Below are 27,283 nucleotides of genomic sequence, written 5' to 3'. Positions count from 1 at the left end.
GTTGTGTCGTAGATCTCTTATATTTGATGTGTTTCCCTCTAATTTCGTTTGTAACCAGAATTGTTTTTTCTCAATCGATTTACGAATATCTAACAGTGGTATACTAGTGTTGCCTTTATATATCAGTTAATTGGTATATAAAGCTATCACTAGTTAAAACCTCAGTTTGAAATCAGTAGTTGCGACGACATGTGTTCTCGGTATCGTTTGGGAATTTGAAAAACAAAACTTATAACAAATGACATAGGATCAATCCAAATTTCAAATGACGGCGATGTAACCCTTCATTATAATTAATTCATTATTTAAAGTATTTTAACAAGAAGTTTTAATTAAGATATTGTTTTGTGCGTAAAAACGGTCCAAGTCGTTTAGGTGTGTTTGATTTTTGTGAGTTATGTATCTTCTTTACGATATCATTGTCGAAACAGTTTTTAAATCGTTTCTTTGTGGATATTTGGTTCTAAAAACGTGTGCTTACAATTCGGCTTCTCAGATATGGCTGTCATGTCATGCTCTAAAGTTATGTTAACCTTCACATCTATTGGCCACGATGTATCATTCTCTGAATGAGTACACCCTCTATAGCAACTATTTCCGTCAGGAAAAACTTGTTCTAATCTTTCTTGGCGTTTACTTTATTTTTACAAAAGGGTTGATTTTAAATGCAACATTTGGAACTTTAATTTCAATAGAATAATAACTGTAAATGTAAAAATACTTCCGATACCATAACGGCAGTGTATGCTTTTAAGGTATCTGGTCTATGTGAGACAATTATGTATTTCTTGTTGAATATATCATAAATGTTTTACTAGTTGAAAGCGATTATTTTTATTTTTAAAGCGATTTATTATATATATTTGTATATTTCCGTCTTATGCTTCTTATGTTGTACTGTTTTACCAAATTCCAAGGTTAGGGGAGGGTTAAGATCCCGCTAACATGTCCCGCCAAACTATGTTTGTTTGTGTCTGTCCTAACTCAGGAGGCTGTAATTCAGTGGTTGTCGTTTGTTTATGTGTTACATATTTTTTTTATATAAATGCGACCGTTAGTTTTATTTTTTTATTTGTTTTTCTTTGTAATTTTGGGACCTTTTATAGCTTAGTGTGCGGTATGGGCTTTATTCAATGGTGAAGGCCGTACGATTATCTAAACCCAGAGTTATTAAACCAAGAGTTCCAAATGGTAAAGTTGAAATCATCTCTTCGTAAATTTTACGGACGCCATACCGAATGAGACTATTTACCGGATTTGTTATCATATAAGCAACACGACGGGTGCCACATGTGGAGCAGGATCTGCTTACCCTTCCGGAGCACCTGAGACCCCCCTAGTTTTTAGTGGGGTTCGTGTTGTTTATTTTTTAGTTTACTATGTTGTTTCATGTGTACTATTGTTTGTCTGTTTGTCTTTTTTTTATTTTTAGCCATGGCGTTGTCAGTTTATTTTTGATTTATGAGTTTGACTGTCACTTTAATATCTTTCGTCCCTCTTTAAATTAAGATTGTTAATTTCTGAGTGATTTTGGTCTCTTGTGGAGAGTTGTCTCATTGGCAATCACACCACATCTTCTTTTTATATGAACACAATAACCTGTCTTTTTGTAGAACATTGTTACAACTTTTGATATGCTTTAAAAATTAAGTCTTCTACTTCAAATCAAATCTTGTTTTAATGTTTTAATTTGTTTCGTTTTCCTTTTTAACACACCACACAGCTGTGGTATTGGTCAAACAACGTTACTTAGTAACTTTGTCACAGACCAGATAGAACGTGGAGACCACCTTGGGATAACACTTTTATAAATTAGTTCCTCCAATAACAAACAACAAGAAAGTGTTTTTTTTTGTGAAATATTTCGATTGTGTTACCTGTTTAACATTAATTTGTTTTTCATGAAAATTTGAAGCTACATTGGAAGTTGCTAAGCACAAACAAACAAAGCAATCAACGAATGAACACCCAACAGACAGACTTTCTTCTAGTGCTGTAGATGGCGATTATGACCAGCGTCTAACTGATACACAAGATGCTTGTTCACATACACATGTTGGAGATGAACCTTCATGGTGGGCAGTGGATCTTGGTGCTATTTATGACATTAGTAACGTTGTTGTCTTTGGAAGAACTGACTGCTGCAGTAAGTTTTAATTATCACTAGTCTCATTTTGAGGTCTTGTATAGCTGTCTATATGGTAAAGGCTTTCAGGGGCCTGTAATTCGGTGGTTTACGTTTGTCTAGTGTTACATATTTGTTTTTCGTTTATTTTTTCTACATACTTAAAGCCGTTAGTTTTCCCGTTTGAATTGTTTTACATTGTCATTTTGGGGCCTTTTATAGATGACTGTGCGGTATTGGTCTTTGCTCATTGTTGAAGACTGTACAATGACCTGTAGTTGTTTTAAAATGTCTGTGTCATTTTGGTCTCTTATCAAGAGTTATTACATCTTCTTTTTTATATTTGCTAGTAGTTGCAATGCGTGTAGCGCAAAGGTACTTAATTTGGGTCAGAACATTTTATTTCAGCCTGCCCCCCATTTTTTTTTATATATAAATCAGTAAATAGAAAATACACTTCATGTATAATATATAAATCATTACAGTACATACAGAGAATTTTCCTGTCTAAAACTACTAAGGAAAATAATGCGTTATTTAAACACATTTCTAAACGGGATTTTTGTGTATCCAAGAACAGGACACAAAATGAAAAGTACCTAACCAAATCCTAAAACCAAAAGCCAAACGCATCAAACGAACTGACAACAAATATGCTGTACCTGGAACAGTCATTTTCACATTTCGAAAATCTAAGATTAAACATAGTTTTAAAGCTAGCTAAATTTCTTATGTTGTCTCCAGTTTGACGGTAACACATTTGTCTTTTATAGATTTGATCCTTTAAAAAACAATATTGTACAACAGAAGGATTGGTTTTTTGGTTGGTTTTGGTGGCTGTTATATTTATCCGTTATTTGTTTTTATTATTTTAGCTGAACGACTTTCAAATTTTGTCATTGAAGTATTTAGACCATGCCGGAATAAAACTTCCTGGTTTGATGATAGTATTGTAACTCTCTGCCATCATCAACAGGAGAAAATAGCTCATTTAGATGCTGCATGCCCGGAACAGACAGTGGGGAAGTATGTTCGCATACGACTTAAAGATAGAAATTATTTAGCACTTTGTGAAGTTGAAGTTCACGGAACATTCGTTGAAAATGTTTATTCTGGTATGTTATTCAGGAAATATCATATATGTCAAGTTTTTTTTAGTAATTTGTTACATCTTATATGTTGTAATAAAACATTTGAAATCCGAAGATGTATTTGTAAGAGTCATACGATCCTTTTATGTTTTGAAAATGGGATTTCAATCTGCGACCTTGTTTATATATGAAATTAAATAGATGGTGTTAAAAATTAATTTTCAAGATTTTTAAAATTCAAATGAATCGAGAAACTCCAAAAAGGAACAAAATTTAGTTTAACGACGGACTGTAAATTTCATTCTAATCACGAATTCTCATCATACAATGTTAATTCAGTTAAGAATAATAATAATAAGATATGAGCAAAAGTTATCAGAGGTACAAGCTGAGGTAAAACGTTTCAATGCTAGCATAAAAAACTGGTATTTCGATTTTATAAGATTAAAACATTGTATGGAAACCATAGCTATATGGTATTTATAAGGAAATAAGGGTAAACATGGAATAAAGATGACAATGCAATGCAATTCGCTTCCAAACTAACGTGGGTTAAAACGTAACAAAATTATTCCTAGATTATAACAGGGTGTGTGACAGAAGTCAAAAAGCACAAATATATTTCTTGTTTAATATGACTAGTACAATGACATGATGTTTCTATTTCAACAGCCACTTTTCCTCACACTTGTGGATTTCCAGGTCACAAATACGATGGCAACGGTGAAGCTGTTTGGAGCGCAATAGTTAACAGTGAAGTGCAGTGTACCTTTATGTGTGCCATCATGAACATCTGTCACGCAGCAAACTTCAACATGAAGACCTCCATTTGTAGTCTAATGGAAAGAGAAATTAGAGCTAACGTCGTTGTCAAATCTGACCATACGGTATTTTTGGTCAATTAAACATTGCTATCACATGGTTATTATTTCTCTGTAATATTTTAGTTTGTTTCAGTAATGGTGTCTATTACACGTATATAAACACGCAATGAATCTTGTTTTGTGATATATATATTGATATTTCGTCATTTGATTCAATCATAATAGCTTACAATACTTGACGTTTGAACATCGGTATGTTATGTCGCAAATAATTCATGATTCGAAAAAGTAAATCAATAACATCACCGAGCTACACGTACAGGCAACACAATCACTTTAAATTGGAAAATCAATTTTCAAATATCAAAATCTAAACCTCAAACACATCAAACGAACTATCATATTCCACACTTGATCGGTCAAAAGCGATAGTTTGAAAAAAGACAGCGAAAACCATTTCATAATTATCGAAGAACAAAAGATCAAAAACAACAACAAAAAAATGACGAAAGAGTCAATCTCAAGGTTTTCAAATCTTAGTTCCATCCAAGGGTGAAATTTGGTCTTTGTAAGGAAAAGAATTATATGATAATATACTCTCTAGTATTATTTCTGTGATTTACCATTGATAATTTGTCAAAATGTAGTTTTTATCACACTTGATCAATTGCATGCTCATATTGGTAATTTTGAAACTGTTCACAGTTTTGATTTTTCAACCCTATTTACCATTTTTCGTAGAACTAATTAAATGGGTATTTAAAACTTCAGAATGGGAATGTATTTGTGCAGGTTATATTTGTAGAACTCTAAAAGTGCGATTGGGACGCTAAAGTGCGATGGTCACGCTAAAGTGCGATGGTATATGCTAAAGAGCGATGCCACGACACTCTAAAGTGCGTGTTTCCGCGAATGCGTGTTTTTTCGCGAAAGTATGAACGTTTGCATTATGAAGCTTCAAGCCGTTTGAACATAAAAAAAATTGACATGCCGGTAAACGATAATATATGTGGCTCCCGATGAAGGTTTTTACAAGACAAAAAAAGAGATAAAAATGAAACAAAACATTTTGAGTAGGTTATACAGAAAACCTTTGAACTCGCTGTGTCGGCGCGGACACACGTTTTTCTGTCAGTATAGTGAATAAAAGGTTTTCTCATCAACAAAGAAAACTGACGACAATTAGGGGACGGTGCAAACCGTAAAAGAGAGAGAAAAAGTCAAAATACACCAAGTGTCAAAGTAATTCAATTCGTCCAAGTTTAATTTAGAAACTTCTTCTATGTTTTTAATCGAACTTGCTTGATATCAAAGCTACTTTTTAACTTTCTAATTGAGTTATTCTATAACCTGAATATTTTTGTACAATATGTATTGTCATGTGAATATTGTCTGTGAAAGTGATGGATATTCGTCAACAGGATAGTGACATACCAAGAAGTTGTGAAGTATCATCATATGATTGCCGATGAGACAAGTCTCGATCTAAGACTGGAAGCTTTAGTTTATCGTATGGCTAACCCAGCAGAGAAATAGTAGTTTTATGACTAAAGGTTGAAAGGTCGACCATTGCAAAACAATTGATACGAGAAAAAATAACGGACTGATTGATACAGAAAAAAAATCATTAAACAAACAAAAAAACAAATAAGAAGATGTCGATGAAACAATTATTCACCAAACACAAAATGTTGCTATTGCTGTGCACACGTGTAATAACTTATGAGGCAAGGCGTGGAGTATCGACTCTAGTCGAATAGCTTGTTTTATAACCCACACAATAACTCGTTTACAACAATTCAAAAGAGAAAAAACAACGGCATAAATTGTAAACAATATATACCAAAACTAATATTAACACAGGAAAAAACAAAAGACATTGCCTGAACACCATTCCCGTTACACCATCGCACTTTGGCGTGTCAACCAACGTCCTTTAGCGTGTCATATATCATCGCACTTTAGCGTGTCATATACCATCGCACTTTAGCGTCCCATATATCATCGCACTTTAGCGTGTCATATACCATCGCACTTTGGCGTGGCATACCATCGCACTTTAGCGTGTCATCTGATCGCATTTAAAAATATAAACAACCATTGCACTTTAGCGTCTGACACCATCACACTTTAGCGTAAACCATCGAACTTTAGCGTGACCATCGTACTTAAGAGTACCATCGAACTTTAAAGTCCTACATATTTAAGTAACAAAAAATAAAAATGACTATGTCAATTGAATCTGATTTGATACTATAACTGCTCTTGAAAGTTAACTACATAACATTTGTGGAATTTTGTTTGGAAATACCGTCTATCGTCAAGTTATCGGAATTCCATTGAAAATTAACTGTGCCCAACTTATTGAGGACCTGTTTATGTATTGTTATGAGTTACAATATATGACAAAAATATGCATAGATTCATCGATAGAACATCTGATACAAAAATAAAACGAAACCGTTAGATAAAATAACGATATATTGACTCAGTATGTACATTAAGAGAATTATCCTGTTGAACTTATCTTAAATAAAGATGATAACAACAAGGAATACTGTCCTTTTCTAGATTCTGATATCTAAATCATTAACGGGAAGCGTTATACAAAAATGTGTGATAAAAGAGATGAAATTTAATTTTTGTAATTCACTTTCTTAATATCAATTTTTAGATATTGACGATCACTTGTTACCATCTTATTGTGTTTATCATTGTTTATATATCTCAACTTTTTCGATTTGCTCGTGTATGTAAGAAGGAAAATCACCAAAATACTGAACTCCAAGGAAATCAAAAGCTCACACACATCACACGAACGGTTAACAACTGTCATATTCCTGACTTTATACAGGCATTTTCTTATGTAGAAAATAGCGGATTGAACCTGGTTTTATAGCTAGCTGAACCTAGCTCTCACTTATATGACAGTCCCTTCAAATTCGCTTAGATTGACTACGATGCGTGAACAAAATAAACAGACATAATAGGTAAAAATTTCAGAAAAATACAATAGTCAACAATGCTATAATCATAATCACTAAAAAATCCATACAAAGATGTAACAAAGCACAAAACGGCATACAGACCAAGCATACAAGAAAAGAATTAAGACAAGAATACACAATTTTATCATACTATAATAACACAACAGCGGGACGTACAGAGCCACGTCATATATATTACAAAGAAACATAAAAAGGCATATCGACAAAGCAGATAGCTAAAGTAAAAGACAAGCATCAAACAAGTAAAATAAAGCAATTTATTACATTTTAACGAAATAAATCTATGTATTACTGAAAAATTATTATACCTGAGTTTTCGATATCACCCCATTAGTTTTATTATAAAGAATTATTAAGATTATGCTTAATAAAAATTATGCCTTCAAATCACTTTTCTTTATCTATCTTCCTTTTGAATTTTAAACCCTAACATTTACAAAAAAAAAGTAAAATCAAATGAGGTATAAATAATGTAGAAGTGTTATGAGCATTAGAAATGGATTAAAACTGTCATACATCCTGACTTGGTAAAGGGATTTTCTTATGTTTGAAATGGTGGAATAAACCTGGTTTTTATAGCTTACTATAAAGCCTCTCAATTGTATACAGTTACACCCTATTCCATTATATGTATAACGAAGTGGGATCAATCAAACTGACCTAACATGCAAAAAGGTCCAAAAAAATTATGGTTCTCAATGCTCTTCAACTTCGTACTTTTTTTGGCATTTTAAACTTTTTTGGATTCGAGCGTCACTGATGAGTCTTTAGTAGATCTGGTAACTATCATTGTCTATGATGAGTTTATTTCTGTGTTTATATAAATGATCTTTTGCACTGTGACTATTGTGTAACAATTGAAACCCTGCAATCGCTCTTCTGTGTCCTGAAGTGTTTTATCTAGTGAGCAAGCATTGTGGCGTTGAAAAGCTCTATATTGTACACATGAATGTGTCCTCAATATATATCCTGTTTGAAATAATGTTGGAGTTGAAACTAAGTGAACAATATAAAATCATAAATGGCTTTAGTCATTGAGGAATCGCAATGGCATTTAAACTCAGTAATCAATATTGTATCATAAAATGCTGTTTTCCGTGATAAATGACTGAAGCATTGACACTGTTTTCCCCATAATATGTCTTTAATTCCGTGAAGAATGACTGTGGTGCTGTAACTCTGCTTCCTATAGTCTGTTTTTAAGTGCTGTATTCCATGATGAAAAAACGAGACATTAAAACTGTTCACCCACTTCTTTGTCATCCTGGAGTGTTTTATTCCGTGTAACTGTGGGTATGAGACTCTGTATTACTGTGTCCTGAACAGATTATTCCGTTAGGAATAAATGAGGCGTGGAAACTGTGTAGCCATTATTATGTCCTATCAGCCAGAAAGTCTTCATTTGACCCTTTCCCTGTAAACATAAAATTATTTGCATAAAACATTTCTGTGGGCTTGTAATGCTTAGTTTTTAGTTTGAATGTAGGCAGTTGTCTTTTTTTGCAGTTTTTATAATGTTCTAGGTAAATATTCGACAAATAAGATTTCAGTTTTCCTTTGTTTCCTCTATCTCGTTGTTGTAATCTGTCTTTTTGTGGATGTAGTAAGCATTAAATCAAAGAGTAGTCACAAAATCGAATCACAAACAGTTATTTCATAAGATGAATAAATATATTTATTTTTAATTTCAATATATATTTGAGCATACAGTAAAACCCGATCAAATAGAAAAAAAAGTACAAGATTTACAAGAATGTGACACTTCCTAATGCGAGATATAATGTCCGTTTACTCACTAAAAGGCAATATATAAAACAGAAACAAAGAATATTTGTAACTTACGGTAGCCAACACGTTATACCTTTATGTTCATGTCACCTCTTTCCCTAATGACAAATTCAGGATATGCTTCTAAAGCTTCTTTTGTAGCAGACGATATCTGAATCATACCAGCTGAATCATAACCAAGTTCATTTATATATTTGATGATTACACAAATAAAAAAGATATCAAAGTAACTAAATATGTTCAGATAATGTTACTGTTATTTTGTTGTTTTTGCTTGTTGTCTGACTGTGGCCACTTACTTTCTGGGTTTTTTTTCTAAATAAATTGGCGATAGTAATTGAGCTACTTTTTAAATTGTTGTGTATTTTTTTTAAAGATTAATATTTCACAATTCTCTGTCGGGGAAAATTACGTTTCTTACACACTTTGTTAAAATACATACTAAAAGTTATCAAAGGTACCAAGCTTATAATTCAATACGCCAAACGCGAGTTTCTTCTACATAAGACTCACCATTGACGCTCAGATCAAAATAGTTATAAAGCCATACAAGTACAAAGTTTGAAAGCAATATTGACAAAAAATTTCAAAATGTTTTGCAAAATACAATGTACGAATAAGAAATATATTTATGCCTGTGATAAGTCCTTAGTATTTCGAAAAAATAATAATTTTGTAAACAGGAAATATAAAATGACCATATAATTGATATTCATGTCAACACCAACGTGATGACTACTGGGCTGGTGATACAATTGGAGACGAAACTTTCCACCTGCTTACTTTTTTACTAGTCATAGTGCTTAGACATCTACACATGGATTATAATTATAAATAAACTAACAAATACATGTTTGCTAACAACGGCTCAACTATTGGCAGAATATTAAAATTTCAATTTTCATACAAAATTCAAAAGTAGATTTCAAAAAGGTTCAATAAAGTAAAACAGTAGATATATGATTTAAACGCTTAAAATATTATTCTGAAGTAAGAAAAAATTAGATAATACGTATTAACAAAAATATCCAATATGAATCATTTCTTTCTCCTATAAATATCAATATCAATTCATGCAATCTAAGGAATAACGGTCTTACTTCTTTTTCAAACTTAACCTTTTAATATTATTTTTTCGTATTGTATTGTCCAATATATAACAGTATTTGCATAAGCTTGTGGGTATTCTACATGTAGTTTGCTCTTGTTTTGTTTTGTTATTTGATTGCCACAAGATGGTTTAGTGCGCACGCATACGATAAACCATCCTCATTATTTATATGACTGTCCCAACAAAGAAGCATGTAAATCAGCGGTTGTCATTTGTGGCCGTTAGTTGTATAATTTATTCGTGTAATGCTGTGTTTTGAATCAAGCTGTTGGGTTTTTTTTTTCGTTTGATTTGATTCACATTTTGTTCTCACGATTTCTTTTAAAGTTTTTTATACGGTTTTCATTTTGCTCCTGGTGGCTAAAACATAATTGCTTAAATTCATGTTATATTCACTAGTTGTATGGTATTCACATTGTCAATCATGCAATGTCTCCTATTTTTTTTTTATAACATTGAAGTTGTGATTTTGAAATTTAACCAAATACATGTTTTTATTCTATACCATTTTGATTGCTTTGTACAAATTATTAGTAGATATAGCTATGTTTCGATCACGGTAAACAGTTTCGTTAAATATGTTCATTCTCACGTTTTCCAGACGATTCCATTCTCGATGCTACATTGACAGTGTCACCAAACAAACAGTAACGAGGCATCTTAGTACCTACTACCCCAGCTACAACAGGACCTATATCATTAATAAAAAAATATTATACGTGTGTTATTAGCTCGAGATATTTCTTACTCTTTAGACCATTATTATCTTTGCTATATCTTTTTGCAATTAAACTCTTTTCTATATTTTTTTAAAAACTCAATTATTTTCTATACTTGATTGAAAAATTGTTCGAGTTTGGTGAAAAAAATAATTCTTACTTCCTTGGGTAAGAAAAAAAAAGACAAGTTCAAAAACCTATAAGGAAGCTAATGGGAGATAATGGAAAATTATTTCAGATCAAAAGAAACTTTTAAACAAAATAAAAGATTATTATGAAAACTTGTATAACAAAAAAAGTAAAAAAAAAAGATTTAACAGAATATCAGCGATACAAATTTAGAAAATACTGTTGATAAAAATGACAAACTACTATGCGGAGGGAAAATAGCAGTGGAGGGATGCACGTATGGTATCTTTTAAAGGAAATTAAATAAATTTCCAGGTCTTGATGGACTTCACAACGTACTAGTAAATTAACTTTGATATTTCAAAGGTTGATCCATTACTTTTAGAAAACTATCGTTCAATATCACTTCTTAATATAGATTTTTAAATTTTGTCATATTTTCTTTCGCAACAATTAAAAAGAGTCCTTCTAAAAATTATAAATGAGGATCAAACCGGATATGTTAAAAACAGATTCATTGGGTTTAATCTGAGACAAATTCAAGATGTAATAGACTACTCAAAACATACAAAATAGAGGGAGCATTGGTGTTAGGGATTTTACAAAAGCTTTTGATTTTTTAGAATGGGATTTTATTCTTGGAACTTTGAACCATTTTGGGTTTAACGAATTATTCATTAAGTGGGTTAAACCCATGTATACAAATGCTCCAACATGTGTTATGAACAATGGATGGGTATCAGAAAATTTCAAAAATTCACGGGGAATCTGACAAGGCTGTCCTTTATCAGCATTATTGTTTGATTTTGCCTGTTGAAGTTATGGCTCTAAAGTTGAGGAATAGCAACGAAGTAAAAGTCACAGCATTAAACTCACAACTAGCAGATGACACATAATTATTTTGTAAAGATAAAAACAATGTAATATCTGCAATGAATATAATTGAAAGGATGGCTCATTTTCAGGACTATTGGAAAATAGAAATAAAACAGAAGGATTATGTATAAGGAAATTGAAATCATGTAAAGATAAAATTTCGGGGATTCATTGCGTAGATAAACCCATTAAAGAATTAGGAGTGTTTTTTGGACATGATAAAGATGAATGCAAAAAATTGAATTGGAATTGTGAAATAGAGAAAATGATGAAATATTCAAGACATGGGAAAAAAGGAATCTATCAAGTTGAGGGAAAATACTAATTTTTAAAGCATTAAATTCGCCGACGGCCTAAGTGATTATCAGTTTTTCAAAGGTCAATTAACCCCCATATTTACCAAAACAAAAAACAGTTATTGTTTGATTCCATATTCCAAGAGAAGTAAATGTCTTTAATGACAAACATATATCAAAACAAATTTTACATGGAACATTTAACCATAACGTTGCATGAAAAAGCGTGTGACGTTAAGCGCAGTGAATAACATTTTCTCAGGTGAATATGCTTTTTTTATTTAAAACCCAATGCATATAGAGAAACCTTCTAAAGTAATACCAATATGGAATAATATACAATTACTGTCTTTTAGTGAGGTTAATTTGTGGTTTTATTGACTTTTGAAAAACTGATATTCACTGAGGCTAACGGCCGAAGTGGATATCATTTTTTTCTAAAGTCAATAAAACCACATATTTACCGAAACAAAAGACAGTAAATGTTTTATTCCATATTCCGAGAGAAATTATTGTAATGGAAAATATTTACCAAAACCAATTGTACATCAAACGTTTTTTACCAAAATTATACACGCGACGTTTTGCGCGGTGGATATCCTTTTTCCGGAGGTGCATCTGCTAATTTATTCAAAATCCCATTCATATAGAAAAACCTACTAATATTTTATCAATATGGAATAATAATAATAATAATTATTATTATTAATATTTTATCAATATGGAATAATAATTATTATTATTATTATTATTATTATTATTGTTATTATTATTATTATTATTATTATTATTATTATTATTATTATTATTATTATTATTATTATTATTATTATTATTATTATTATTATTATTATTTTAATTATTATTATTATCATTATTATTATTATTATTATTATTATTATTATTATTATTATTATTATTATTATTATCATATTATTATTATTATTGTTATTATTATTATTATTATTATTATTATTATTATTATTATTATTATTTTTATTATTATTATTATTATTATTATTATTATTATTATTATTATTATTATTATTATTATTCTCTAATAAATATTCTTATCCTGATTTAGAGTAATTTCTTGCCGTTTTATTGGCAGATACTGTCCTAATAAATTTCAGTTCATCAATTTTTGGATTTATCTCCCTTATACCATTTACCTAATAAAAAAATGAGTTGCTTTAAAGTCAAACTATTTTTATTTTTGTACAGCTATAGATTAATTTACTCAAATATATTTGGTTAATATTGTCCTAATATTGCATTTGAATATAATAATATGTAATATAACAAAATCAGAATGTATTCGTTACACAGTGTTCGTTTGTCCTAATACAGTATTTTTCGAGCCTCATCTAAAAGAATTTGATTGACCCGATAAACTCTTGTATTATGACAATTGCACACGGTGTAACTTATATTATTATCATTATCTTAATTTTTATTATTATTATTATTTGAATCATTATTCTTATTATAATCATTATTATTATTATTATCATTATTATAATAATTATTATTATTATCATCATTATCATCATTTTTATTATTATAATAATTATAATAATTATTATTATTATTATTATTATTATTATTATTATTATTATTATTATTATTATCATTATCATTATTATTATCATTATTACTTTAATATTATGGTGATAAAATTAGTACCTGAATTGATTCCTATTCGAACTTTCCATTTTTCCTGTGGAATATGAGGAACTTTAGCTTCACTGACTGTTCTCATTATTTCTAATGACATTGATGCTACTTCTGTTGCATGTTTTGTTCTGTTCTTAGCAGCGACCGGTAGACCTGAAGCAACCATGTAGGCATCGCCTTGAACAAATTAACTGTACAATACATATGACTGAAACTAATCCGGAAATTAGTTGATAAGAAAACTACAAGATATTTCTTTCATTACATCGGCTGCAAAAATGACTAAATTATCATTAGGCACATTTTCAAGTTTTAAAGACGTCAATTAACTAGGAACACCGACAAAGTCTGCAATGACCACACACAAATTCGCAAAAATATTAAGAGTGACGGTTCTGCTGATTGGGTACACAGCTTCTTTTGCATAGGTACTATTTATGTACTATTTATGTATCACATATCTGTAGTACTGTAAAATCTACTTTTAATTTTCAGTACTATTGTGTTACTTAAAAATTATTGTAATATTTAAGTACCTGTATTTTACAGTAAATACTAAGGCTTTTCTACCTAAGGAATAGATTACCTTATCTGTATTTGGTCAAACTTTAGGAATTGTTAGTACTTAATGCTCTTTAACTTTGTACTTATTTTTGCCTTTTTAACATTATTTGATTCGAGCGTCACTGATAATTATTTTGTTGACAAAAAATGTGCATCTGTCGTCAATATAAATTTCAATCCGTGTATCTATGATGAGTTAATATACATGTTCAAGAGGAACATTCGAAATCAGAAAATAAACTTACGACGCTATAGCTTTAAAAGAAAAAAGACTAACAAACAAACAATAGCGCACAAAACACAACAAAGAAAACTAAACACTTAACAACAGGAATTTTACCAAACTTCGGGGTGATATAAAGTGCTAGAAAGGGTGGCATCCGTTGTGTTGCCCATTTCATAACAAACCCATTTATAACTGTAGTCGTAGGTTACATTCGTGAAAAGTGGACGGGATTGTAGTTACGCTGTAACGAACATATCCGTTATCATTTGTGAAACTGATATCTCATAACGGGATTCTACATGTGTTTGTATACATACCTATAGTTTCTACTTTATAGACGTCGAAGGCCTCGAGTTTGGCGTCAATCATAATATATAATAAGTTTAACATATAGATAACCTGCATTGGAGAACTTTTTGAACATATGTCAGTGAAACCAACAATATCAGAAAAATAAACTGACACAGAATCATAATGTTCAGGAATTATCGCCATCTTTTTCATCATTCTTCTGGCTATCGATATAGGAAGCAGCTGATACAACAATTGTTCTGAACGTCTACGTTCCTTCTCAAGGTCGTATGTTTTGTTTTTTAGTGAATTTGCGAATTGTTGAAGTTTGTTTGTGAGTCTGTATACGAGGATCACAGTTATCGGAAACAATAATATCGCACAGACCATTTTTATCACATTTACAATTAGATTTGTTTTTAATGACGTGACGTAGTCTTCCAGCATTACTATTATTTCCTGAAATAAAAAAAAATACCATTGTATGTAAGCCTCCAATGTAACTCCGTGAGTAAGACTAATCATCGGCTTTGTTGTAACATTTGTGACTTAACGAGGGGCACGGATGGAGCTGGATATGCTTACCCATCCGAAAAAAACAAAGATTTCTACATCTTTGTTTGGGGTTTGTTTTGTCAGTCTTTTGAGTTCTTTCTTGAGTTTGATATACCATTGTTTTACTTTTGATTCTTTTTTTTTAATGTTTTCCATAAAATTGTCATGATTTTTTTACTAACGATTTGAATATTCATTAGGTATATAATCTTTTTCTCTTTTTTGATAACAAATCATGAAAATACAAATGAATAAATGCTGAAAGTCTTCACGTCTAGTTCCCCCTTTCATGATTTTTTTCTTTAAAAGTAATGTCTTTCATTAAAACGACACATAAAAACTCCATAATATTATCTACCTGCGATAAGATATCTTGTATTTCTTTCAGCAAATCAATATAACTAGTGATGTTATTAAACCATGAGATACTGGTTTCAACAGATCCATGAGTAGAATTATTAGCCAATACGTCTGACCTCATGATGTTGATAACTGATTCTAGTTCACTTGAGGTATAACGACTATTTATTTGTTGTTTTACTGTGGTAGAATATTGCATACTTCTTTCTAAATAGCTTGCACCAAGTGTTGCTTTTTCTTTATACCACAAAAGTTCAGGTAATGCAACACTACCTGCAAATATTTTTTATAATTAGTTATGATGTCTATACATGTAGCTAGAAGATGTCAATGCTCTTCAACTTTGTACTTTATTTGGCTTTTGTTTTAACCTTTTTGGATTCAAGCGTCACTGATGAGTCTTTTTTATACGAAACGCGCGTCTGGCGTATATATAAAATTTAGTCCTGATATCTATGACTAGTTTATTTAGATATATACAGAAAAGGTTTTAGCATTTATTTACATTATATATAACTTAACTTAATGGTATCAGACAATGTAGGGAAATTTAAAAAGAAGTTTATTTTTACTAAATGCATACAGATACCTTTGTACATACATCCTGATCATTCTGTGATCATATGACATAATATCGTACTGATTCCATCAAAAAACTTCATAGGTGTAAATAAGGGCAAATCTGAGATACCAATTAAGGTTGAATGTAAGAAAGATCCTTGGTCAAAATATATATTATATATAACAAGTGTTTCGCGGTTGATGCACTGTCCTATTGTATCCATTATAAGTCGTATAAAAATGTAATGTAATATATGGCATTATTGCAATCTATGATTCAAACGTCAAAGAAGCGTATACAGATGTTTTGTACATATGTTCAGGTGAATGGAAAAGCGTGATTACGTAAACAAATTCATGAATAATGTACAAAATCATGTAATTACGTATACTTTGTTTTAAAATGTCATTATAGCTACGATAAGATAAAAAAACATATGATGAATATACTTTTGAACTCCATAATGACCTAGACAAATTCAATTGGACGTACATTCCTTGTGTTCAGATATTCATGTATGTTAATATCGGGTTATATAGACACGCAATATGGATGCAAAGTCGTACATGCGATGCGAATTGTTTATTTTAAAATTTTGTAATTTTAAATTAAAATTTTTGAATGTTCCTCTGGTATCTTTTCATTCATTTATGTCAACTTTGATGTTAGGCGTTAAAAAGGTGTCTTTGACCCCGACATTGATAGGCGAAGATTGAATGTTTTCATTCCATGTCAAAATGAGACTTCTGCTTTCGTCATAGAGTATAATCAAGATTCACGACACGGAAGTAAAACAACAACTATCAATCAGTCTTAGCTAACTATAGGGGCCGTTCAGGTTTTATTTATTTTGAGGGTAGGGGTTTGAGGATCACGGGTAGTTCTGTGATAGAGATCGGTGCAATGATTGTTATCCATCTCATGAGGACAATTCACATATACTTTATACTGTCTTTATTTTTGTTTTTGACACATCTATCAAAACACTACAACTGCTGTTTTATACGACTTTACTATCAGTATTTGCTATACCAAGAAATAAACCATTTTGATTGATGTACTAACATGACCTGATTATGAATGTAATGAGCTTTTATTTGACATTGGCTTATGTATTTTTTGCTAATTTTACCAGAGATAATGTATCGTTGAAATCTGATTATGTTTTCAATTAAGGCCAGAAAGGCGTGTCTTACATTTCACGAGTACAAACAGTTTATAGAAAATCGGTTAAAATATCAACAACTATATTTGTTCACTAGGCTGTCACAGGAATAAAACAAATAATTGTAAACAAATGCACCAATTGGCTGTATATTTTTATTTATATAATTTTGCATTTGTTTATAATGTTAAGCTTAATAAAATCTGGTGCTACTATGACATGATCGGCAACGCGACGAATATCTTACAGAGAACATATTAGGTAGAAGTTAGTAACTTTCAGTCACCGTGCTCCCATTTACAATGAAATAAACCCAGTCAGCTTAGCAAATTATGAAAGGCCCAAAAAACGCCAAATGTAAAGCGAATAAATAAAGATGGTCTATACTACTGCTTCATGCATTACAGACACCTCTTATACTACTACTACTAGTAGTACTACTACTACTTCTACAAAACAACTTCTACTACTTCTTCTACTACTACTACTACTACTACTATTATTACTACAACTACTTCTTCTACTTCTACTTCTACTTCTACTACTACTACTAGTACTACTACTACAACTACAACAACTGCTACTACATTCTACTACTACTACTAGTTATACTACTACTACTACTAGACATTTGCGAAAACTCGCATACACATACGATTAGGATTACGATTACACTTACAGGTAACATTCAAACTTTGGTCGTCTCAAAGTGTAAATACAAACTATCGTTCAAAACAAATGCTATCTCTTTTATGATGATTTTAAAAGTTGAACAATTGAGTTTTCAAGAAAAACATGTATCCATAATTAACATATTTAATACAGGCGCCGATCCAGAGAAAGGGGGGGTCTGGAGGTTGAACCATCCCCTTTTTTCGGACGATCAATGTATTTGAATCGGGACATGTAGTTGGACCCCCCTTTTTTAAATAATGGTTGGATCCGCCCCTGTAATATTGGTAGTTGTGTTAAACTATAGTTTAAGTATGCCACTCTTAAGCATGTATATGTTGAAGGCCGAACATTACTTTTATAAATTGCTATTATAATAGGGAGTTGACTCATTGGCGCTGATACTACATCTTCATATATCTTTATATGAAAAAATTAACAAACATCATTTCATAAAATGATCTGACAACTGAGATTTTTATTTGAGGAGAATGAGAATCAACAAGTTGTTGTTTAAGAACTACATGTACATGTATATATAATATTTTGTGCGTGGTTTTTCATTTCCCTTTCGGTAATTTTTTATAATCTAACTTTATCTCAATCGAGAAAACAGTTTGTTTAGTAGTCTTAATTTACGTTTTCTCTTTTAATAAATATTCAAAAGTATACGAAAAAAAAAACACAACCAATTTTAGACTTCTTTGGATGAATGGCAGGACTTACAAGGTGGGTGGGGAAAACTTCCGTTTGCAGTAGGGGCTACTGACGGAACTTCAACTGAAATTTATAGGCCGATAACAGAACCACAGGAACAATGTTATTCGGGACACAAACAATATCACTGCATTCATACACAAGTTGTTATATCGAACGAAGGCAGTATATGTTATGGAATGTGTATTTCTTGGACATCAAAACGATGCTCAGCTATATATGTTGATGCGAAATATTGGACAACAATTACCTTTCCCGGATGAGCTATTTCTGCTGGGCGACAAAATTTATCCTAGCAGACATCCAGTACTGACAGCTTATACTAGACAGCAAATTGTTAGAAAACCCAGGAATATGCAGAGAAAATGTAGAAAATTAAATAGACTGATAACCCACTATAGAGGTAAGGTTGAACACGCAATCGGAGAATTAAAAATTAATAAAGTTATTGGGACTTTGTGGAGACTTCCAAGACAGCGATTAACATCTGTTGTGACCATATGCGCTGCCTTCGTTTGCCGCCGTAAAGATTTATTTACATAATAAAAAAAATCATTTTACTATGTATCTTTATTTGTTTTGTTTTTTTATTTTGAGATGACCCTTTGTTTTTTTTAAGTGTAATCGTAAGTCTAAGGTGTAATCCTAGGTGTAGACCTAGTTTCTGCAAATGTCTACTACTACTACTAATACTTTTAGTATTACTATTAGTTATACTATTACTACTACTACTACTACTACTACTACTACTTCTTCTAATACTACTAATACTACTACTACTACGGCGTCTACTACTACTTTTACTTTTACTACTACTACTACTTCTACTTTTACTACTACTACTACTACTACTACTACTACTACTACTACTACTACTACTACTACTATTACTACTACATTGTACTACTTCTACTATAACTACAAGTACTACTACTACTGTTTCTACTACTATTTCTACTACTATTACTACTACATTGTACTACTACTTCTACTACTACTACTACTACTACTACTACTATTACTACTACATTGTACTACTACTACTACTATTTCTACAAGTACTACTACAACTGCTTTTACTACTACTTCTACTTTTATTACTACTAGTTCTACCACTACTATTACAACTACTACTATTACTACATTGTACTTCTACTACTACATTGTACTATTACTACTACTACTGGTACTGCTATTACTTCCATTACTACTACTATCGGATAGGCTCGTAAATTAAGGTAACAGTAGTATACCAGTGTTCAAAAGTAATAAATCGATTAACAAAAATCAGGTTACAAACCAAAACCAATCGAAACATATCAACTATAAGCGAAAAAAACAAAGGATCCTCTAGTACTGGAACACCGGAGTGCAACAAAAAAAGGCCAACACAAATAGAAACAAACTATCTAATAAAAACTGTATTATTCCTGACTTGGTATAAGTAATTCATATGTTTGGTAGTGATTCTGCTGAAAGAAATGTTTTAATTCGGTCAAAGATTTTTATTTACTAAGTATGGTGATGTTTCTTTTAACCTTGAACTTTTTTAAAGATTGAAACGATCTTGTCAAGTAAAGTGACATGATCTTTGATGTTGACTTATACATCATGATTTTTTGTTATTTATATTCTTAAGATCAATACTCATGATACTGCAGTGTTTTTCTCTTTTACAATTTATTAAATGTGCGATCAATCACTGGTTTGAGCAGTTCAAGCGCAGCACCAACAGTTACGTTATAATACTATGCGATTATCTAAAACGAAAAGAAACATTTTTCATATGCCTCTGCGAATGTTCGTTTTCCATGGAATCATATGTGAAATAAAATGAGGAATTGATCATATATGTTTCACAACTGTTTTTGTTTTATCGTTTGTGATAAATCCGTCTATCATGCACAATTTATCAATAAAAGGATCAAAAGCATCTGGGATTGTCAATGTCAATGCAAACAAGCATCACTTAAATAAATATAACTATAAAACTAGTAAATCAGAAACATGATGACCTTGTAATTATGTAATATAAGTCATTGCTAGATATACAGGCAAATTGTTTATATAAATCTTAACCTTTAGATTGCAGAATTTATAATGTGCTTGAACAAAATTAGGATCTTCGTTTTTGAAATCATCGAGTTTTCTTTTCCTTAGAAGAATGCATGTGAACTGCTTGCTTGAATATGTTAGAACGCATAACACAAACATTTTTGAAAGAGACATCTATTAAATGTCATAGATAGTGTCGGCTCCTTGTTGGTAAACTACATGTTATCCGTTGATAAACTATATCATACTCTAACTCTTAATTGTTCTCGTATGTCTTAAAGTATTGCATAATTCTCAAAAAAAAAAAGAAATCCATTTTATAACTGCAGGGGATGTAGACGTATTCTACTCATTTATTCAAAAAAATTCAAGTTTCCGATAATCGGACGATTGAACCAACATCAACCGTATGTCTTCCCCGGTTTAATTTGATACCTTTCCGCCAGACTATTTCTTTTAATGCAGTGTGATGAACGTACTACGATTATACGATTCATTTCAGACAAAAAATTAGATGTATATAACTATAGCAATTGTGATATTACGTTTAGTTGTGATCACATCTGCTTTTAATATTACAGCAATGTATTCATTTTCAAATTTGGTCATATATCAGATTGTATAATGGAATGTGAACACGCACAATCAAAATACATCAATTAGTCAACGTAAATTACAGACCGAGATTATAACGTGACAGGCCAATAATAAGTACAATGTATTTCCATGCTGACGTTAATGTAAACTTTTAAAGTGTAATTCAACGAAAAATACTAATGGTTAACATACTTTGAGAAAGTGAAGAAATGAAAAAGCACATGGACTTAAAAAGCAAAACATAAAAAAAAAGAACTGAACAAAATTTTGAAATCAAAAGCTCAAACACATCAAACAAATGAATACCATCTGTCATTTTCCTGACTTGGTGAAAGCAAAAGAGACAACATCTGTAAATACTTTCGATTATAAAATCATTATAAATATAACTACTACAAAAACAGTATATTGTGTAAAATCGACAGAGACAACAGGCAGTGCCTTGTGGGGCATCATTAAGGCATACATAAGAGTAATATAACTTGTTTTTAAGAATTATATCCGTTATGAATCCCTGTAAAGGAAATTATCATAGATACCGTTGTTGGCATGACACGGGTTATGTTCTTCTCATATATTTTATGATAGTATGATACTAAACCACTAACGGGAGGGATTGTGCCTGATATTCATAATTATGATGAAGACATAATCTTTCAACCAGTTCAATTTAGGTCTGGAGCTGGCATGTCAGTTAACTGCTGTTATTTATGTATTATTGTCATTTTATTTATTTTTTCTTTTGTTACATCTTTTGACATCGGACTCGGACTTCTCTTGAACTGAATTTTAATGTGCGTATTGTTATGCGTTTTCTTTTCTACATTGGCTAGAGAATAGGTAAAGGGTTGAGAACTCATAAACATGTTTAACCCCGCCGCAATTTTGCGCCTGTCCCAAGTCAGGAGGCTCTGGCCTTTGTTAGTCTTGTCTGATTTTTTATTTAAGTTTCTTGTGTATAATTTGGTGTTTAGTATGACATACATTATCACTATACTAGTTTACATTTTTTAGGGGCCAGCTGAAGAACACCTACGGGTGCGGGAATTCTCGATTTATTGAACACCCAATGGTGGCGTTCGGCTGTTGTCTGCTCTATGGTCGGGTTGTGTTCGCTTTGACACATTCCCCATTTCCTTTCTCAATTTTACGTATAACAATTTTGTTCTCCAAACGTGCGTTTCGTTAACAAAAGACTTATCTTTATTGCTCGGAAGAAAAGCAAAACAGAGAACAAGTAATTTCAAGAGCATTGATAAAGCAGAACTTCGTATAACATGTAATTCTATAACGTTTTGCAATATAAAAGAGGTTTGTACTCGCAATCAGTATGCATAAAGAATTAATTCTTCACGATAATATCTTAATTGCTAATATCTACATGTACATTCTCTCAATGTTAATCATACAAACTTCCCTTCTTACTAATATTATCATGATCAGGTTCTGTTGTATGTTCTTGTATGATAATTGTCATAAATATGGCTTAGGTTTTATCTTAAACGCAGCTATATGATCTCAATACTGCATACAACGTTAATTGATTTGACATTTGTAAAACTCTGCATTATACACAACTTAATGCTGGGTCAGTCACAATACTGGTTAAAATGCATTAATCTTAGCATTTCAATTGTTATAGATTACCCTGTTTAATTGAGAAATATTATATACTTGTACTTTTGAAAAGGTTATAACAGAATGCATCTATTATATGTACTGTAACATCATATGGTTGATTAGTACTTCTTAATTATCATGTAAATCCGTAATTTTACACAAAGTCATTTAAATTAGCTTAAAACCGAATGTACATATTTAATGCAAAACTCCATACAACATGCGTTTTAATGACTGCTCGGTTAATTCAACTTTATTTCAGTTTTTAATCATCTAAAAAACATGGAATTAACTTTCAATTCAGTTATCATGCATGTCTAATTGACATATACTTTGATGTAATGTATTTAATCTGAACTTATTAATTGATGGATAGTAAACCCAACCATTTTAAAATTGATATCAACTTTTCAAAGTCACTTTTGGACTAGGCTATGTCTTAATATAAACACTGATAACACTGGTTCACTATTGTTTTTGAAACATATGAAGGGCCTCCAGATGTTAAAAATGAGAGGCACATATCCACTTTATCAGGATCAGGAAATGACGTAATACGCACTTCGGAAAAGCATTTCAAAAATTTAAGAAACGGCAATTGCAACATTAAAGTTTTAAGCATGTTTTAACTTTCAATAACTAGCTGCATCTGAAATGTCAACGGTCGCTTTGGAATGATAGTATAAATGAGTTGAAACATGGAATATTGCAATTTGACCGTATTAAATTTTAAACCTGATGCTTTTTGTTATCTATTTATCATGTGTTTCTTTGTGTAATACGTTCTCCTATTGATTTGTATTGTAGTCCTGTAATGTTATGTTGGCATTCCAATGTTATATGTAACATTGACATTACAGTGCAAGGTTTGGCATGCCACAAAACCAGGATCAACCCACCATTTTTTCCTTTAAAAATGTCCTGTAACAAGTCAGGAATATGGCCATTGTTATATTATTGTTCGTTTCTGTGTGTGTTACATTTTAACGTTGCGTCTTTTGTTTTCTCTTATTTTTTAGTGTAAATTCACACTGCGATAAGACGTGTCACGACACTTGTCTATCCAAAATTCATGTATTTGGTTTCGATGTTATATTTGTAATTATCGTGGGATTTTGTCTGATGCTTGGTCCGTTTCTGTGTGTGTTACATTTTAGTGTTGTGTCGTTGTTCCTTTAAATTTAAAGCGTTTCCCTCTGTTTAAGTTTGTTACCCCGATTTTGTTTTTTGTCCATGGATTTATGAATTTGAACAGCGATATACTACTGTTTCCTTTATTCTTCAACTCATCTGCCTATATGTTACTTTGTAATTGAAATAGTTTTGTTGCTATATGATGAATGCTTAAACTGATATTAGCTGATTTGTATTTGATTGAAACATGTTAAAAAAGAGGGACGAAATGTCATATGAAAAGATCTTCAGTTCATGATGATATGATGTCATCTTAAAAACTCTTCTTATCGCATTATACAGTAGGTAACATAAAGTTACTTTAGAATTTAAAGAGTTGTTATCACAATAAAACTGAAAATGTTCCAAGAAACAACAACGCTACCAAACCGATTGTTTTTTAAAAGGCCGCCAATGGGTTTTTACTCAAATATGTTCTGGTTAACTGATGTCACACTTATCTCTGAAACTTGTTAATAAACCGAAATTTTAAAACAAATATTGAACCAACCATGGCCGGAGGTTCAGGCAGACAAAATGCAAAAATGCAAAAACAAAAACATGAACGTGCCTGAAAACAATGAACACTGACAATTAATGAAGGGATTTGTAATTTAAAACCTCAACTGTGCGAATATCTAGTAGTAAATTCTGCTACAAATTTAATCGTGAAGTCAATTTGATTTTTGCCAATAAAATTGAATACATTTTGAAGATCAAAGAAATAAAGCAACTTTTATTTTTGTTTGCGAAATATTGTGTCTAATGCTATTACTATTCAACAGTGGTTAATTTTCCTGTATAAATGTAAGATAAAGGAACAATTTATGATGTTGTCCTTCGAACTCACTATGATTTGATCGAATGTGCTCATCTTGTATAGCCGACTATGCGGTATGGGCTTTGCTCATTGTTGAAGGCCGTACGGTAATCTTAGTTGTAAATTTCTGTGTTATTTGGTCTCTTCTGTTTAATATTTCGTTTAAGCATAACGTTTTTGTCCCTATTTTGTAAAAGTCCACATACATGTAACATCGATAACTCAAGTAAATAGTCGGTTTTTTCTTCTCTCGGGCAGAACGATATCATAGCATTTGTGTTCATTTAGGGTTTATTATAGGGTTGTTATTCACTGTCCTGTGACGTGTTTATAGAAGTAAATTTTCTGTACAGTTATTTTTAGAACGAGTGTAACCGTATTGGTCTATACGCCGTTTTGTGCTTCTTTTTAACATATTTGTTTTTATAGTAATTTAAGATTTTACACAATGTTGACTGCTGTATTTTTGACATTTTTATCTAAAACTTTCTGTTTGTTTTGTTGACGCATCGTTGTCAATATAAGGGAATATGATGAGACTGTCAAACACGTGAGAGATTTGGCTAATTATAAAACCAGGTTCAATCCACCATTTTCTACATAAGAAAATGTCAGTACCAAGTCAGAAATATGACAGTTGTTACCCATTCATTTGATATATTTGTTTCTACGTTGGTACCTCTTGAAGTTTTTCCATTGTAGATTAATACTTTATCATTTTAATTTAAGGTATTTAACGTGATTTGGGAAAGATGTAAACTCATTACCTTTCGCAAAGTATACTCCACCCAATGCTCTTTCCATCCCAGCTTGTTCTTTGCTTAACAAAATCATATGGTACGAAACTAACGGTTGCCAGCTTGTTCCAGTTATATATTTAGCGTCTGTTATAACAGAGCCTAACCAATCTAATATGACGTCATTATCGTAAGAGTAAAATCTTATGACTTCACTTGAACTCTTGTTAACGCTGTTAAAAGTATTTCTATATTCCCGTAGTCGTTGGAAAAAGGTCTTTTTTGACCGGAAGTATCCAGGGGTAGACACTGATATCCATTTTCCAAGAGCGTTTAAAGAAATATCTGTCATTGTTCTTTTGCTTTGTAGAACGGGTAGAATATCCATTCTTCCTGAAGAAACATACATGGTTGTGATTCCCCTTTCAACTTGTAAATTGTGGACGAGTAGTCCAATTTCTACACTAAACTGAATATCTGCTTCCACTTTGTTTTGTGTCACCACATGTTTATTATCATCAGCAATAGTTATCCCTCCTTGAATTACTAAAACAATGATAGGAATGATAGCTAATACTAATATTTTGACGAGTATGATATTTTGTCCACGTTCAGTCGAAAGATTTGAATTGCAATTGCAACAGCGTTTAAATGGAACAAATAATTCTGTTTGATCCATATTTATTTTGCAATATAGATACTAAGTACGTAAACTGATCTTCGAATTATGCTGTGTAAAAGTTGAGATCTGTAACGTAATGCAAATACTACTGTCGATATGTAATGCATTGCTCTAAGACTAACATATTGAAAAAAATTAAGATCTTTCAAGAATAAAATTGTCTACTATTTTTTTATTATCCTTTCTGATCTGCGCGAACAGTATCACAAAATCAACATTGTCTTACTTGTAATTTCATCAATCTGGTGCTGCAAAGTTAAGTTGATGTAGAAAAGATTAAAGGACTGTATTGATTATAAAGTATTTCATGACAGTCCTGATTTGCTGTAAGGTATCTGGTGTAGGAATATGGTTAATTATCTCGATTCCTTTTAAGCATTGCATATTTTGTTAGGAAGTATTGTGTTTCAAATGGATAAAGATAAGGTTTATAGCGTTTGATAGTTCATTATCATCGAAATAACTTTTTATTTTTTGTTTACATTATTTTTTTAAGACCACGTTTTACGCAAGCAGTTAAATTGGTTACGTTGAGTTACATGTTAACAGTGAAAACTTGAATATGGCAAAGTCCTTCACAGCTACTTTTGCATAGGTACTCTCTATGTACCATAAATATGTAGTACTGGAAATCTTTTAATATTCAGTACTACTTTGTTACTTAAGAAATATTGTAATATTTAGGTACCTGTAATTTACAGTACTTGATTGGTACTTGAAATTTAAGTACTACATATTTTTGATTGCTCGGTTACATTTTCAGTATTTTGAAAAAGTTTGTCTACTTCAATTCTCTTAAAGTTATGATGTTCAAACATGGAATATTGTGATCATTTTAGGTAT

The 27,283-nt window shown here is 31.2% G+C and overlaps 2 protein-coding genes across 2 annotated transcripts; one reads left to right on the top strand and one right to left on the bottom strand.

The window, feature by feature from the left end:
* The first annotated feature begins 945 nt into the window (after window positions 1–945).
* LOC134692252 (fucolectin-like) lies at window positions 946–4,121 on the top strand. The gene is made up of 4 exons (XM_063552703.1): window positions 946–994; window positions 1,916–2,146; window positions 3,001–3,240; window positions 3,889–4,121. The coding sequence occupies exons 1-4, from the start codon at window positions 946–948 to the stop codon at window positions 4,119–4,121; spliced, it is 753 nt and encodes a 250-aa protein (XP_063408773.1).
* A 4,254-nt stretch (window positions 4,122–8,375) lies between these two features.
* Window positions 8,376–26,437, bottom strand: LOC134692251 (soluble guanylate cyclase gcy-34-like). The gene is made up of 7 exons (XM_063552702.1): window positions 25,789–26,437; window positions 15,639–15,913; window positions 14,752–15,184; window positions 13,654–13,821; window positions 10,540–10,638; window positions 8,910–9,001; window positions 8,376–8,462 (listed from the first exon to the last, which is right to left on the bottom strand). Exons 1-7 carry the CDS (start codon window positions 26,435–26,437, stop codon window positions 8,376–8,378), a joined length of 1,803 nt encoding a protein of 600 aa, XP_063408772.1.
* Window positions 26,438–27,283: the final 846 nt, after the last annotated feature.

This window comes from Mytilus trossulus, chromosome 12 (assembly GCF_036588685.1).
Source record: "Mytilus trossulus isolate FHL-02 chromosome 12, PNRI_Mtr1.1.1.hap1, whole genome shotgun sequence".
Lineage (NCBI taxonomy): Eukaryota > Metazoa > Mollusca > Bivalvia > Mytilida > Mytilidae > Mytilus > Mytilus trossulus.
This window is presented reverse-complemented; position numbering and strand designations above follow the sequence as displayed.